Consider the following 18,193-nt stretch of genomic DNA (forward strand, 5'->3'; position numbering starts at 1 on the left):
ACACACTGGGGCACTGAGGCTATAGTGCAATTGAGATCACACATTGAAGCTTTAGTGCAACAGAGAACACACATTGAGGCTATAGTGCAACAGAGATCACACGCTGAGGCTATAGTGCACATGTTCAGGCAATAGCACGACAGAGATCCCACATTGAGGCTATAGCATAACCGAGATCCCACATTGAGGCTATAGTGCAACAGAGATCACACGCTGAGGCTATAGTGCAACAGAGATCACACTCTGGGGCACTGAGGCTATAGTGCAATTGAGATCACACATTGAAGCTTTAGTGCAACAGAGAACACACGTTGCGGCTACAGTGCAGCAGAGATCACACACTGAGGCTATAGTGCAGCAGAGATCACATGTTGAGGTTATAGCACAACAGCGATCACAAGTTGAGGCTATAGCATAACAGAGATCCCACATTGAGGCTATAGTGCAACAGAGATCACACGTTGAGGCTATAGTGCGACAGAGATCACATGCTGAAGCAATAGTGCAGTAGAGATCGCATGATGAGGCTACAGTGCAACAGAGGTCGCATGCTAAGGCTACAGTGCAACAGAGATCTCACATTGAGGCTATAGTCAAACAGATCACATGTTTAGGCTATAGTGCAACTGGGATCACATGTTGAGGCTATAGTGCAACAGAGATCACATGTTTAGGCTACAGTGCAACAGATCATACGTTGAGGCTATAGTGCAACAGAGATCACATGTTTAGGCTACAGCACAACAGAGATCACACATTGAGGTTATAGCATAACCAAGATCCCACATTGAGGCTATAGTGCAACAGAGATCCCACATTGAGGCTATAGTGCAACAGAGATCACATGCTGAGGCTACAGTGCAGCAGAGATTAAACACACTGAGGCTATAGTGCAGCAGAGATCACATGTTGAGGTTATAGCACAACAGCGATCACAAGTTGAGGCTATAGTATAACAGAGATCCCACATTGAGGCTATAGTGCAACAGAGATCCCACGTTGAGGCTATAGTGCAACAGAGATCACACGTTGAGGCTATAGTGCAACAGAGATCACATGCTGAGGCTACAGTGCAACAGAGATCGCATGCTGAGGCTACAGTGCAACAGAGATCGCATGCTGAGGCTATAGTCAAACAGAGATCACATGTTTGGGCTATATTGCAACAGAGATCACTTGTTGAGGCCATAGTAAAACAGAGATCACATGTTTAGGCTATAGTACAACAGAGATCACATGTTGAGGCTATAGTGCAACAGAGATCACATGTTTAGCCTATAGTGCAACAGAGATCACATGTTGCGGCTATAGTAAAACAGATATCACATGTTTAGGCTACAGTGCCACAGATCACACGTTGAGGCTATAGTGCAACAGAGATCACACGTGGAGGCTATAGTGCAACAGAGATCACACGCTGAGGCTATAGTGCAATGGAGATCGCATGTTGAGGCTACAGTGCAACGAGATTGCACGCTGAGGCTATAGTGCAACAGAGATCACATGTTTAGGCTATAGTACAACAGAGTTCACACGTTGGGACTATAGTCAAACAGAGATCACACATTGAGGGTACAGTGCAACAGAGATCACACATTGAGGCTATAGTAAAACAGAGATCACATGTTTAGGCTATACTACAACAGAGATCGCATGTTGAGGTTATAGTGCAACAGAGATCACATGTTGAGGCTACAGTGCAACAGATCACATGTTGAGGCTATATGAAAACAGAGATCACATGTTTAGGCTATAGTGCAACAGATCACACGTTGAGGCTATAGTGCAACAAAGATCACATTTTTAGGCTATAAGTGCAACAGAGATCACACATTGAGGCTATAATCAAACAGAGGTGACATGTTTAGGCTATCCTGCAACAGAGATCACATGTTGAGGTTATAGTGTAACAGAGATCACATGTTGAGGCTATAGTAAAACAGAGATCACATGTTTAGGCTATAGTGCAACAGAGATCACATGTTGAGGCAATGGTGCAACAGAGATCACATGTTGAGGCTATAGTGCAAAAGAGATCACATGTTTAGGCTATAGTGCAACAGAGATCACACGTTGAGGCTATAGTGCAACAGAGTTCACACGTTGAGACTACAGTGAAACAGATATCACACATTGAGTCTACAGTGCAACAGAGATCACATGTTGAGGCTAGAGTGCAACAGAGATCACATTTTGAGGCTATAGTAAAAAAGAGATCACATGTTTAGGCTATAGTGCAACAGAGATCACATGTTGCAGCTGTAGTAAAACAGATATCACATGCTTAGGCTAAAGTGCAACCGAGATTACATGTTGCGGCTATAGTAAAACAGATATCACATGTTTAGGCTACAGTGCAACTGAGATCACATGTTGAGGCTATAGTGCAACAGAGATCACACATTGAGGCTATAGTGCAACAGAGATCACACGCTGAGGCTATAGAGCAATGCAGATCGCACGTTGAGGCAACAGTGCAATGGGATTGCACACTGAGGCTATAGTGCAACTGAGATCACATGTTTCGGCCACAGTGCAACAGAGATTACATGTTTAGGTTATATTAAAACAGAGATCACATATTTAGGCTATAGTGCAACAGATCACACATTGAGGCTATAGTGCAACAGAGATCACATGTTTAGGCTATAGTGCAACAGATCACATGTTGAGGCTATAGTGCAACAGAGATCACATGTTGAGGCTGTAGTGCAACAGAGTTCACACGTTGAGACTATAGTCAAACAGAAATCACACATTGAGGCCACAGTGCAACAGAGATCGCATGTTGAGGCTATAGTGCAACAGAGATCACATGTTGATGCTATAGTAAAACAGAGATCACATGTTTAGGCTATGGCGTAACAGAGATCACACATTGAGGCTATAGTGCAACAGAGATCACGTGTTGCGGCTATAGTAAAACAGATATCACATGTTTAGGCTACAGTGCAACAGATCACACGTTGAGGCTATAGTGCAACAGAGTTCACACGTTGAGACTATAGTCAAACAGATCACATGTTTAGGCTATAGTGCAACAGATTGCATGTTGAGGTTATAGTGCAACTGAGATCACACAGTGAGGCTACAGTGCAACAGAGATCACATGTTGAGGCTATATTAAAACAGAGATCACATGATCTTCTTGCCTCGAGGTATGGAATAAGGCATGTAAAGGGTCTGAACATCTTAAAAAATGACAAATGATGATATTAATGACAAAGCTGCAGATTTTGAGAATGGTAATAGAAATGATCATGACTTCGGATGTAGAAAAAAGAAATCAATTGAGCCCCCCCCCACCCCCGATAAAAATTATGATTTGGTTGTGGTAGCTGCGATTATACTGAATGCTAATGGTCATCCAATGTTTGATCTCTCACTCGTCCCACATCTGGATGCCTTCTGAGCATGTTGCAGAATATCTTATAACTAGATTGAGGCAGCTAAACCTGTCTTGGATCCCTCCATGGTTACAAATTTAACTAGATATGGCGGTGATGTAAAGAAGGGCATTGACAGAACCTGGGTGTCTTTCCAAGATAAGCTTTTAGATGTTATTGGTCCTTTTACAAAGATGCGGGACATGGCAGAACAGAATAAGTAAACAAAGGATCCTATTGATCCCTATACGGTTGAGCTTATAGGAAGTGTTGTGGAAGCAGCTTCCCTGATCCTCCTGGACCGCTCAGCGGCCTTTGACACTGTGTCCCACCACACCCTGAGCAAGAGGCTTCATCAGATCAGAAACCTGGAGGACACCCCGAAATTGATTGCATTCTTCTTCCCCCGAAGAACACAGAAAATCCGCCTTCCACCGTTCACCTTGGAGTCCAAGATCATCATCTGCGACGTCCCTAAAGGTTCATCCCGCAGCCATATTCTGTTCAACGCCTACATGACCCCATTGGCCAACATCGCCAGAAACCATGTACTGAACATCACCTCCGATGCAGAAGACACCCAGTTCATCCTCACGCTATCCGAAGACCCATAGACCACAAGGACCAACTTCCACCTGTGCATAACCAACATCGCCGAATAGATGCAAAACAACTGCCTTAAGCGCAACACAGACAAGACAGAAGTTCTGATTTGCGTGAGCAACACCTCCCCATCTACCCTCCTGGTAGAGCCATCCCAGTCTGGTTTCCGCGCATCATGTAGCACGGAAACAGCCTTGGTGGAGGTAACCGATACAATCAGACTTGCCCTGGACCAGGGAAATTAGGCTTTGCTGGTTCTCCTAGATTTATCAAATGCAAAAACAACAGTTGATGGACAGAATGCAGAACTGTAGGAGAGTAAGATCTGCACTTATGTTGCCCCCACTTTTTTTTCTGATGTTAACACTGGTTTCTGGCTATAGTCTGCCTCGGACCCTGCTAATCAGGGCCCCAGTCTCTCTGTTCTCTCTAAACAACTTGGAGTGCATATTAGATGCACTAGTGATTGGATCATGTGGTACCTTATGAGCCCCTAGTATATGGTACCTTATTTACCAAGGGCATAGGTACTTCACAGGCCTACCAGGGGCTGAAGCATGTATTAAGACACCCCTGGGAAGCAGACTAAATCTGACACCACAGGCATGCTACTGCAGCCTGGGTGAGGTAGTTTTAGCACTCCTCACAGAGATATAGGTTCCCTATATCTCACCTTACACACACATATAAACCTATCAGTCACCACTAAGGCAGGCCATAACAATCCTGAGGGCAGGGTGCTTGGCTTCCATGTGAGGGGGTGCCTCTGCCTGAGCAGGGCCCCTCTGCAGTCCTCAGAGTCTATTCCCTCAGAGTTTATTCTCTGTAGCGGTTTGTGGATGCGGTTAAACCATATACTCGAGTGCATTATAACCTAGCAGTAAATGCTAACTTTGGGATAGCTGCATCAAAACATGTTGTGTTTGGTGTCAAATGCTTTGGAATCATACCCCCACACCTGTAACTGGTGTGGGAGTATGATCCCACCCTTCTAGAGGGATAGACCTGTACCCACTGTGGAAACACGGTAGAATCCTGAAGAACCCTGGCATCACAAAATAGATGCCACCAGCACAGACACTGGGCTGCCCTCCTGCTGCTGACCGAAACTCGCAATGGAGGAGGCCCAACAATAGGCATCCTGTCACAGGGAGGTGTAACCATCTTCCAGACAGGATTTAGCGTATTGGGGCTGGGTGAGTGCACTCCTAGGGTGCTTTGAAGTCCAGCACAGGGGGAGCAGTAGGCTCCTCTGTGCATATGCCAGCTCAAACCGGTTCAGGGGCTACCAGACCCTGCTCTGGCGCGAAACTGGACAAAGGGAAGTGGGTGTAGCCACCCACTCCCCTGACCCTCCCATAGGAGTGGTCATAGAGCTAGTCCCTCCCTTCCTTTCAGTATAAGTTAGGGAACCCTTGCCATTGCAAACTAGATATCCCTGGACGACGCTCTGAAGAAGAATCCTGGACCTTCGGCGTTCCACTACCTTTGGAAGACTGAAGAATCTCCATTGGAGTCAAGGAGTGACTCCCCTGCTTGGCAGGCACCAAAACTTTGCATCAACAGTCGCAAACTTTCCCGCTCCCGCCAGAGTCCTTAGTCCCTGCAGCCCCGGAAGTGGATTTCCTGACTTCGACGGCCATTGTGAGTCCCCAGCAAAACTGAGGCGAGTGGACCCCACGAGTGACGAGGAACAGCAATATCCGTGTACCGTGCACTATTGTCGAGTGCAACCCCTTCACGACATTCTACGAACTTGTGCTTTGGACCACGTGTGGCCCAAGCCTCCAGCAGGATTTTTTTCGAAAATCAGAGGCGTACCTAGTCCCAATAACCGTGGGCTTCTGTGAAGTGAATCCTCCCGAGGCGTCTTTGCGATCCCTTGCTGTTGACTTGTGGGTCCCCTGAAGACTTTTCCACAGAACCAAAGGGCTCCCCTGGTTGCTCCAGGCCTGCCCTGACTTACCCTCGCTGGGTGAGTCCCTCAGGCCTTGCTGGTCTGCACCGCTGACTTTCTTCACTTTCCACGAGACTTGCTGGTGCCAAGGTTTGTTGGCTCCAATCCGGTTGCCGACACCTCAGTAAGCTGCAGACTTCATGGGACACTCCGAATCCAGCTTTCGGGTGTCGTCGACGCCTCCTGCACCTCGTGGCTGAAGAGTAAAGACACCCATGATCACCTGAAATCACCCGACAGCTGTGGGCTTCCATCTTCCTGGCCCCGGATCACTGGCAAGTGACTTTGAACACTGTCTCCTCTGCTTTCAGGTCTTCTTTCTTCTGAATCCAGCCTTGGATTCCACCGGACACTTCTCCTGTCTTCACAAGCAGCAACGCGACCCGACACCAAAAGACACCTATGCACCCGGCTTCCCTGGGTGAGTTAACTCCAGCACTAGAGTGCTCCTGTGTGTGTTGGCCCTCAAACTACTTACCCTGTAAGTGACTTGCTTGTAGACTCTCCCGAAGTACCCTAAAACTTTAAAATTACAATCGCGACTTGCTCCATTGAAGTCAATTGGGATCCGCGGCTGTGTTTTCACACTGCATGCGTCTCCCGTGGGTCCTTTTCTTACCTGTCTTGGGTGGATTAGTGAGGCCCCAGCGCTTCTGAAGGCCCTAGGCCTTGTCTCTTCTCAAGTCGACTTTCCTAAACCTCTTTTTTAGTATATGGTCTGGTACGCCCCTAGGGCCCCAGCGATATTTCTGCTTAACTTGTTGTGAAATGTTGATTTGTGCATATGTACTTGACTTCTAATCTCATAAAGAGATTAGTAGAGTGTGTCTAGTAATAAATACATATATATTTTATATATATACCTGTGTGGTGTCCTTTCATTTAGTGATTCAAGAGATTATAAGGTAAAACAAGCTGCTTTACATTCCACTGAGACTTAGCCTGAAGGCTGCTCTCCACAGCTACCACTAGGATAGCTTTCTTTAAAAGGTTGTCTTAAACCTATCTACCATAAGAGTCGATTTGTACTGGTGCAAGGTGGCCACTTTAACTAGTGACCAGCATATGCCAGGCCAACTTCTCACAAGAACACTGTCATACATTCACCCCAGTACAGAGATCTGGGCCTAAATCCATCGGTTTTTTGCTCACCATGCCGTTCCAGTTTGAACCCAGCCATATGCAAATCAGTCTTGACCCTGTGCCTCATGGGTACAGTCCAGCCCGAACTGCCAAGCCAGGTCCTCCCTGGACTGGAAACAAACATCCTAGGACCGGTTTCGGAGTTTCACCACTCTTCAGCCAGGATAGCTTGATTCCCGTGCTCTTTATGCCACTAGAATCAAGCTACCCTGGCTGAAGAGGGGTGAAACCCCGAAACCGGTCCTACGATGCTTGTTTCCAGTCCAGGGAGGACCTAACTTAGCAGTTCGGGCTGGACTGTACCCATGAGGCACAGGGTCAAGACTGATTTGCATATGGCAAGGTCTAAACTGGGGCGGCATGGTGAGCAAAATAATGATGGATTTAACCCAGATCTCTTGACTGGGGGTGAATGTTTTGATTTGTTCTGCAATCCGTCCATCAATTGTGTGTCTTTTGCGTTCTCGCCCTAAGTGTGCCAGGTATGCCCAGGCGTGGGTCCTGGGCTCACTGTGCCACTGGAATCAAGCTATCCTGGCTGAAGAGGGGTGAAACCCCGAAACCGGTCCTAGGAAGCTTGTTTCCGGTCCAGGGAGGACCTGGCTTGGCAGTTCCAGCTGGACTGTTCCCATGAGGCACAGGGTGAAGACTGATATGCATATGGCCAGGTCTAAACTGGGGTGGCATGATGAGCAAAAGAATGATGGATTTATCCCAGATCTCTTGACTGGGGGTGAATGTTTTGATTTGTTCTGCATTCCGTCCATCAATTGTGTCTCTTTTGCTCTCCTAGATTTTTCAGCAGCCTTCGACACCATCTCTCATGTAATCCTAATCCAGAGATTGATGTAGTAAGCAAAGCACTGGACTGGCTGAACAAATTCTTGGTGGATCCAAACCATACGGTTCAGCTGGATTTTTTTATCTCCAGAATCATGGCCTTAGATAAGGGAGTTCCGCAGGGATCCATCCTAAATCCCACTCTTTTTAAAATACATGTGGTTCCCTTTGCCAAAGTTATCAGGTCATGTAGCTTTAATATCATTTCGTATGCAGAGGACACTCAACTTGTCATCACTATAGGGCCAAATGTATGTATATGATTTCTAGAGCACGACTGTTACTCCAGAGTGTCCTGGCACTAATGCTGGAGAAGCGCTAACCGAGGGGGAATGAGGGTATGGATTTAAAATTTAGGAAAAAGCCAGGTTTTGAGCTTCTTCTGGAATAAAGGGGTAGCCTCAATGCACCTGAGTTCCAGAGGAATTTTACTTCACAGAGAGGGGCCCAGAAGAGAGAAAGATCTGCCCCTGGACCATGCCTTCTTAACCCGTGGAGCTTTAGCAAGACAGAGGAAGGCAGAGCGCAGGTTTCTCCGGGGAGTATAGAACTTAATTCTAGCTCATAAGTAACCCAGGCCAGTTCAGTATAATGCTTTCTGGGTGAAAAGCAAAATCTTGCAACTGATCCTTTTCCTGATTGGGAGATCATGAAGAAGCCCTAATACAGGGAAATTACGGGGCAGACCAAAAATCGCTCATGCAGCTGCGTTCTGGACCTGCTGTAGCCTATCAATCAGGTAGTCAGGTAGGCCTAGGTAGTGTCCATTCCCAATCACGCTGAGATCAAGGATTGGATCAATTGCTGTCTCACCGTCAAAGACAGGAGATACAAAAACGTTCTAAACATATGTAGTTAGACAAAAGAAGTGCCCACCACGGTGTTAACTTGGGAGTGAAACAGCAATTGTCCATTTAATTTAAGGTCTACGTTTCTTACTGATGAGTTTTGAGAAGGTGTGGCATCAGTTGGCCACAAAGACTGCCAAGAAACCTCTGCTCCATGTCCAAACAAGAGCTCAGTCTTCCCAGCATTGCATTTGAGTTGATTTGATGAAAGCCAGCGAAAGACTGCACTGAGGCAACTTTGCATTTTCTCACCCGGAAATAACTTGTTTTTCTTCCAGGAGAACAGCAGGTGGGTGTCATCAGCGTATGCCACAATTGTGGCCCCTACTGATTCTGCCAGGATGGCCAAGGAGGTGAGATACACATTAAACAGTGTATGGCTCAAGGCAGAGCCCTGTGGCACTCCCACCCTCAATTTGAGAGGAATAGACGGAAAAGTGGGGCGCCATACCTCTTGTCCTCTCCCTTCAAGAAAGGATGCTAGCAAATTCCAGGCATGCCCTCTAATTCCAACAGAACTGAGACGGGCCAGTAAGATGTGGTGTGAGATAGTATCAAACGTGGCCGATAAATCCAGCATAACCAGCAGGGCCCTGTCACCTGAATCAAGGCTAAGTCTGATGAAATAGACTGCCTCAAGCAGTCCTGCAGTTGGGACAAAACCCAGATTGACTAGCATGTAGCAGGTTGTTGGTTTCTAAGTAGGAAGAAAGCTGCTGATTTACATGTTTGTCAAGATCTTTCGAAAGAACTGGAAGTAGAGAGATCGGTCTGTAATTGGCCAGATCTGTAATGTCGGGCTGTTTTTTTTTTAAAGAAGAGGTACAGTTTTTGCCTGATTCCATAATTTGGTTACAGAGTAGCTGATGGAAGGAAGGTGTTGAAAAGCTGATTTACAAGAGGGTTTATAGCTTTCACACCTGGAAAATCCAGAGTCTACTCCAATTCAGGGAATGCACGATAAACATTGCCTTCTGGATCACAGCTAATTTCCTTCAGCTGAATTCCTGTAAAACTGAATTTTTGCTTTTTGGGAAGGCACATACAGTCTGCTCCAATGATTGCTGGCCAACAGAATTGGAACCTATTCCAATCCCTAAACTTTCTTTACAAAATCTGGTTGTTCTCATCGAGAATAACCTCTCTATGAAAGAGTATGTGATTTCAATCTCTGGCAAGTGTTTTGGACTGATGTGTATGCGCTCAGGAAGGTTTTTCAATGGATCCCTTTGCATGTCAGAAAACCTCTTGATTGTAAGTCACCTGGACTATGGCAATGCCCTAACGATCAAAATAAATAAAGGCCTAATTTCTAAACTCCAAGTTGACCAGAACATGGCCGCCCACCCGGTCTGCAACCTTCCTCCTCTGCCCCATCTGAACCTATATTATGATCACTTCATTGGCTTCCCAAAAAAAGCGTGCTCTTTTTAAACTGCTTTGTTTATTTTTCAAACCTTTGCACAGAAGCGGCCCAAGCTACCTGAAAAACAAATTGCAGTCTTACATCCCAGCCCGTCATCTTAGATCTAGTGAACTATTCCTGTTATGTGCTAGGCGTATCGGTACAGCCTAACATGGGGGCCGGTCCCTCCCCTTCTCGGCCCCCAAACATTGGAACCAGTTATCCCTGCAGCTACGTTCTTGCTTGGACTTACCTTCATTTAAAAAATACTTAATAACATGGTTGTTTAACTTCTAATGTTATACAAACTATGACGTGTGCAGGCTGCTCAAGCACCAGGAGATCCTCTCTGGGATAATTTGTGCGCTCTATAAACTCATATAATATAACATAACTTGGAACGACTCCTGGTGAACTGTGACCCTCCCCCACCCCCACAGACCATGCCTAGAACCTCTGCATCATCTTGGACAGCAAACTCACCATGAAGAACCAGATCCACCTGCTTCATCACTCTGTGTATGCTCCAAAAGATCTTCAAGTGGCTCTCAGTCTCAACCAGATGCACCGTCACTCAAGCCCTCGTCACCAGCCGCTTGGACTAAGGCAACGTACACTACGCAAGAATTACCAAACACTTCCTGAAGAGACTGCAGACTATTCAGAACTCAGCGGGCAAACTCATCCTCGACCTCCCCGGATGGACCCAAATCACCTGTTACCTGAAGCAACTCCACTGGCTTCCCACCCACAAGAGATGCCAATTCAAGATTCTGACCCATACCTACAAAACCCTGCACAACCAAGAACCAACATGCATCAACCATTGCCTGAGCTTCCACCAACCCTCCAGACTCCTGTACTCCGCCTCCCTCTCCCTCGCTCACACCCCCACCATTCTGCCAAAGCAACAGTGGAGAATACTCCTTCTCCTACCTCAGTGCGAAGTCCTGGAACAGCTTCTCCATCCATCTCCGGACCTCACCCTCCCTCCAGGAATTCAGAAGGGTACTCAAGACCTGGCTATTCAACTGATGCCACCCGAGCAGCCTGGCACCCAGTGCCTAGATACGCTTGCAAGTTCTTAGCTGTTCTTTATAAATCCGGTTTGATTGATTGATTTTCTTGGGAGTACCAATAAGGCCATGCCTTTGGTAAGGCATAAAGGGTTATTGTTTAAATCGATTCTAAACTGGGATAATATGCACATTCCAAAACTGGTCCAACTGGTCATATATCTCCTCTTTGTGAATCATTTTACAATGGAGATGGGAAAATACCAGCTAGAGCTTGCCTGGGCAAGTAAATACAGAAACCATTCAACTGGCCAGTGCATCACCCAAGACAGGTATCAACGCATTGGCCAGTTCCTTCAATACAAAGAAACAATGTGTTTTATCACAGAAGAAAGGAAGTTCGGTTTCCCTCAATAGAGTTCAGGTAGGATTTTGCTTGTTTGATAAATGTAATGTGTGAGAAAGAGTTTTGCTTTTGTGTGCATGCCTGTGTCCCAGATGAGCCACCCAGCCCCAACATTTCTTCTGCGATACACATTTTTGATAACAAGATGAGCTTTTGGTTGATTATCAAAGACGTTTCACTGTTGAAAGAATCCTCTTCTTCTATCCTCCAATGAAAGGCAGCACTTTCTAGTATGCAGGCTGCACAGCACAAATAACTCTTGAATCCTCCAGCACACAGGTTATTCTGAGGAGGGGACCCGGAGACAAGAAACAGGCTTTACGAGTTCTGGAACATTTCTCTACGGTCTCTAGAAGGCATTAAGGAATTACTCTTTTTATCAGGCAGGGATGGGTTCTGGTCTTCCTCCTCTCTTAGCAGGTTCCTCACTTGCTGGGGTTCCAGAATGATGTTTATCGGGTAATAGTCCACATGTGATGGCAATTCCTCAGCCAATCCTAACAAAATTCTCAACCTTCCTACTCCCATATTTATGCAAAGAGATGCTGCTCTTTCTGCTCTTAGTCTGCGACAAGTGTCACCACGTCTATCCCAGAGTTCCATGGCACTAAATTTCAAGGTGTTTAATTCCAATCATAACTCTGGTGTGTATAACTCTCTTCTGCCTCCAATGTATGTCCCTTCTTCCACCCTCCTGAGCTTCTAAGGAAAGCTACCCATACAGCCAGCTCTTGGCCTGGGCCTTCAGCCAAGGACGTGGCACCGAAGTCGTCTTGGAATTGTATTGTGAAAGAGAAAGGTTTCCCAGATAATGCTCAGAATTCAATTTAATTTGTGTGTGCTGTGTGTGAGAGCCTCCTTGAAGTAGCCGTTGGAGAGTATAACAGTTGTCAAGTCTGAAGTGAGGGTGGTTGTGATTCTGGACTGATATGTGTACATCATTAGACAGGGCTGTAGAAGAGAATGAGCATAATATTGATCATGTTGATTTGTGCCGGATAAACTTGCCAATGATCTGGTCCGAGCACGTTCTAGCTGCATTCTTTAATGTAAAGTTATAAATTATATATAACATTGCATTTTACATAGCAATGAATGTTCTTGTACCATGCAATGTTAGGAGGGAGGGCATTAACTGCTAACAATAGCACCATGTAACTAGGGGTCGGCGGAACTCCGCGAACTCTGCCCGAGGAGCGAAGTTTACCGCCCACCCCTACATAGAATTTACCCTTCGCTGCTACCTCGTATAACATAAGCCAGTGAAAGCTGACTTAGAAGAGTGGTTACGGGACTTTGGAGAATAAAAAGAGACATAGCTTTAAAAGGAGCACATTTGGTTAAACCATATGAATCCGCTTCAACCACAGATGGTGAAATATACCCAATTAGGGACAACAATCTAAAATAATGGATTTCCTAAAAAGTAATGGATATTAAAATTCAAAACACTAATGTTGAGTGCATTGACAGATGATCACATCACCTCTCACCTTTGATTCTCCCGGTGACGTACAGGAAGCCGTCCTCGTCATGCTTGCCAAGGTCCCCTGTGTGCAACCAGCCCTCCTCATCCAAGGCTTCTTTGGTCTTATCCTCCATGTTCAAGTAGCCCATGAAAATGTGTCGGCCCCAGAAGCAGATCTCCCCGGTGCCATCCTCCTCCGGCCGGTGAATACGGGTTCGGCAACTCTCAATCTCCGTCCCACAGCTGAGAAAGATACCATAGAGATAACTAATGTTACATTTCGCTGGTGGTGGTTGCTGGGACATCCACAAACTATCAAAGCAGAGCGTGCTGGTGTTGCCCACTAAGCAGGACACAGGGTACTTTGGAACGGAAAGGTGGTGTTCCAAGCCTCCTTTCCTCTCCAGATTGCTGTGGATGACCTTACTGTACCAGCTCAAGAGAGGTGATGAGTAGAGGTACATGGCTGGAATCGCAGGTGAAATGAAGATGCGAATGTCAAGCCAGAGTTCTGAGTTTTTGTAAAGGCACAACACTTTTGTAACATCTCACAATATTTCGACATATGCACAGTAACATTTTAATTAGAGAAAATAGTATTAATAAGCACAAACATTACTCAAGCCAATAAAAACTCGTTCTGCACAGTGTACCATATCCCTTACCGAAAACACTATATGCTGCTGGTGATGACTAAACAAGTGTCAATGTCCAACGCTCTTGAAAACACAATAGCAATGCGATTGGTACCTGATCCCAAACACCGCAGTATAAAATGGGGGGCGGCAATTCTCCTGTCGAAGTGGAGGAACCCAAAAAGAGATAAAACCTCTCTTGGCAATCAATGTAATCCTGGATGAAGATTTATTTTGGGTTGATTGATAATTGATGTAATCCTGGATGAAGATTTATTTTGGGTTGATTGATAATCGGCAAAAGGACTAAAGAGCCATGTATTTGTCACTGGTTCACAAAAGTTGTCGGTGACAGGCTGCTACAAAGTGAAGCAGAGTAGTAATTCAGGAAGTAGAGAGACAATGGGGATATCTCAAGACTGAGGCTCCTACTCAGCTGCTACTCCCTCAAAGGCGACTAACCATGATGTATTTAGGCAGATCCGAGTCCGACCCAAGGATGCGATGTGCAAGCCTACAGACACAAAGTATTCACACTGGTCCATCCAGGCCCTTCTCACTAAAGTTACATCACCTGTTACCTGGATGCTGGCGGTGTGACAATGCAGAGTCAAATGAAGTACAAAACACCAAGGTCAATTCTGAGAGGCAGTGCTCTGTGCAGGCGGAGCCACCAGTCAGCGCACATGTAGTATTAGGTTTCCTGAGGGAGCCGCAGTTTAGCCTCTGCTGAGGGGTAGAAATGGCTTCTGTTTTTTTGTGTCTATGTCTCTGGCTTCCTGGATCTCGCTGTGCAGTTCCACATAAGATAGCCTGCAGCACCATTGGGACAGGGAAGCACGACAATCGCAGTTCAGTTAGGCTTGTTCCCTTTCAAGGCAAATGGACAGCATTCCGCTCAACATTCTGGAAGCAGCAGGTTCCATTCATCTCACCTCATCTGATTAATCTCATCTCATCTCATCATCTATTCTCATCTCATCTGATCCACTCATCTCATCATCACGTCTGATCCACTCATCTCATTTCATCATCTCATCTAAGGTCTGTGTCTGAAGTAATGCCCCATATGCTGAGTTGAAGCTTCAACTCATTTTTCCACATCCTCAAACTTGGACAGCAGCAAGTCAGTCAAAAATGTATTTACCAAGTTAGAACAGAGTTTCCTTCCTCAGAGAGGTTTTCGGGAAAAGCACTCCTGCTCCCCACTCAAAATGCCTTGTGGAGGTCCCTGCTTATGTACATCTGGCCTGGTGGTGGTCCCTGCTTGTCTACATCTGGCCTGGCGGTGGTCCCGGCTTGTCTACATCTGGCCTGGTGGTCCCTTCTTGTCTACATCTGGCCTCGTGGTGGTCCCTGCTTGTCTACATCTGGCCTGGTGGTGGTCCCTGCTTATCTACATCTGGCCTGGTGGTGGTCCCTGCTTATCTACATCTGGCCTGGTGGTGGTCCCTGCTTGTCTACATCTGGCATGGTGGTGGTCCCTGCTTATCTACATCAGGACTGGTGGTGGTCCCTGCTTGTCTACATCAGGCCTGATGGTCGTCCCTGCTTATCTACATCTGGCCTGGTGTTGGTCCTTGCTTGTCTACATCCGGCCTGGTGGTGGTCCCTGCTTGTCTACATCTGGCCTGGTGGTGGTCCCTGCTTATCTACATCCGTCCTGGTGGTGGTCCCTGCTTGTCTACATCTGGCCTGGTGGTGGTCCCTGCTTACCTACATCTGGCCTAGTGGTGGTCCCTGCTTGTCTATATCTGGCCTGGTAGTGGTCCCTGCATTTCTACATCTGACCTGGTGATGGTCCCTGCATGTCTACATCTGGCCTGGTGGTTGTCCTTGCTTTTCTACATCCGGCCTGGTGGTGGTCCCTGCTTGTCTACATCTGGCCTGGTGGTGGTCCCTGCTTGTCTACATCAGGCCTGGTGGTGGTCCCTGCTTATCTACACCCGGCCTGGTGATGGTCCCTGTTTATCTAAATCTGGCCTGGTGGTGGTCTCTGCTCATCTACATCCGGCCTGGTGGTGGTCCCTGCTTATCTACATCAGGCCTGGTGGTGGTCCCTGCTTATCTACATCAGGCCTGGTGGTGGTCCCTGCTTGTCTACATCAGGCCTGGTGGTGGTCCCTGCTTATCTACATCTGGCCTGGTGGTGGTCCCTGCTTATCTACATCTGGCCTGGTGGTGGTCCCTGCTGGTCTACATCTGGCCTGGTGGTGGTCCCTGCTTGTCTACATCTGGCCTGGTGGTGGTCCCTGCTTGTCTACATCTGGCCTGGTGGTGGTCTCTGCCTATCTACATCTGGCCTGGTGGTGGTCCCTGCATGTCTACATCTGGCCTGGTGGTCCCTGCTTTTCTACATCTGGCCTGGTGGTGGTCTCTGCTTATCTACATCTGGCCTAGTGGTGGTCCCTGCTTATCTACATCTGGCCTGGTGGTGGTCCCTGCTTGTCTACATCTGGCCTGGTGGTGGTCCCTGCTTGTCTATATCTGGCCTGGTGGTGGTCCCTTGTGGTGGTCCCTGCTTGTCTACATCTGGCCTGGTGGTGGTCCCTGCTTATCTACATCAGGCCTGGTGGTGGTCCCTGCTTGTCTACATCAGGCCTGATGGTGGTCCCTGCTTATCTACATCTGGCCTGGTGAGGGTCCCTGCTTATCTAAATCAGCCTGGTGGTGGTCTCTGCTTGTCTACATCCGGCCTGGTGGTGGTCCCTGCTTGTCTACATCTTGGATAATCTGTCCTCGAGATGACTTATGCGATAATGACCTGGATAGGAGCATCGAAGGTAAGGAATTTACCTATCTTTCTAATTTGCCAAAGCAATAAAAACACAGGACGATATCACTCTAATCGGGGCTTCACAGACAGGTTTTTTTGTGCAGTCCGTGTCTAGTCGTTTTCAGTTGGGGCCATCTGTGATCAACAGGGTGAGTATATAAGGAGAGAGTTTTATCACAGACAAAAAATAAATAGTAATTTATCATTTGCCACTAATGCTTGCCTCTACAAGTAGTCTAACCTTGAATTTGCAGATTTTCTTTGCTGAGAGTTTGTACTTTCACCCCTGAAAACGTAAGGTGATTGCCATGCTAAAACCATCAAGGTTCAGAGAGCCATAAAGAAATGACCTTTAGTGAAGAAGCACTTTCTAATCCTAGGTCCCTCACTGGTCCAGCTGTTCAGTACCTCTCTGTCTGTCGAAGAACTTCCTGTCAGTCTGAAGTAGGACTGGCTCCCACAGCACCAACAGTAACATCACCTGAGACTTGTGCCTTGAACAATCAACAATCTTGGTCCTCTAATTAAATCCATGGATAGATCTGATGATATGGTCACATTCATCCACAATCATAGCTTTCTATGGAATGAAAATGAGGTTTAAGGTTGGGCTAGTGAAGCAAAAAGGCTCCTGACCAGACAGTCAATGCTACTCTTGGCACAGGTGAGCTTGTGCGTGCATATGGATTGACAATCTTTGATGCAAAGGACTCTTTGTCTGCTACAGACCGTGGAAAGACTCCTCGATTCTGACGGAACAGCTCTCAAGTGATTCATCTCATGGATTTTGAACCATGCGCCGATGTTCAAGATGAAGTAATCAAAGTCCTCTCTGATGTTCACACTATACTGGGACCTCCAAAGAGCAACCTATTCCGCATCACTCTTCTACATTTACTGTGAACATATACAAGACATGAACCTAACAATCCGAAAGTACACAGACCATGTTCTGCTGTATAGAGTCACAGCGGCACTTGATTTCAGACACTGTGTTGACCACCAAGGTAAATACTGAGCTCGGTGTCTGAAATAGGATCCTCAAAAGTTGACATTGCTCCACATAACCATCCATTCCATCCAACCTTACCATTCAGAACTGATTGTCTGCCCTTACAGTTCTTGGCATCTCACCAACCCTAGACACTATTACAAAATCACTAATCTTTGCTTGCATAGTCTTCTGCAACATAGTAAAAGGGATTGATTTTGAGCTCTGTCTGATGGGGAACTTAAAAAATACCATCCCAGCCTCACCTCTCTGGTCAGTGGCCCAAGACCAGGCCAGCCCCAGGCTTAACTATGGCAATGGGTCCTGGGTTAGGGTAATGGAGGCTCCAGGACATAATACAGAAATAGGAAGAGAAGGGGTAAGTAGTAATAGACATGGGACATAGTGCACTTGCACATATTGGAACATATATCCATAGGGTAGCACTTACGCTACCAGATCCAGGCTGCAGAGAGCACTGTTAGATATCTCAAGGCACAGTTCAAACATCTCTTCACTTTCTCCATATTTGGCTTGAGCTGAAGCTGATCAAGTGTTCTTCAGGGATGGACAAGGCATCCATCGGAAATACTTCTGCAACTTTACCTTTTCACCTTCCGTAAAATCTGGGCATGAGTTTAAGAAGGAAGGGTCTTCAATGGTAAATCTGAGAATGTGCGAAAATCTATGGGTGGATGCATTGGAACACCCACGCTCCA

General features: G+C 46.6%; 1 protein-coding gene across 4 annotated transcripts in view; it reads right to left on the reverse strand.

Moving 5' to 3' along the window:
• LOC146863669 (long-chain-fatty-acid--CoA ligase ACSBG2-like) overlaps positions 1 to 18,193 on the reverse strand; it is a 632,294-nt gene that overhangs the window by 49,920 nt on the left and 564,181 nt on the right. For all 4 annotated transcript variants that reach the window (XM_085627773.1, XM_085627776.1, XM_085627780.1 and 1 more), the window contains one exon: positions 13,098 to 13,315. In XM_085627773.1, the coding sequence (XP_085483899.1) occupies positions 13,098 to 13,315 (218 nt within the window). The remainder of the gene's footprint in view (positions 1 to 13,097; positions 13,316 to 18,193) is intronic.

This window comes from Triturus cristatus, chromosome 2_1 (genome assembly GCF_964204655.1).
Source record: "Triturus cristatus chromosome 2_1, aTriCri1.1, whole genome shotgun sequence".
Classification (NCBI taxonomy): domain Eukaryota; kingdom Metazoa; phylum Chordata; class Amphibia; order Caudata; family Salamandridae; genus Triturus; species Triturus cristatus.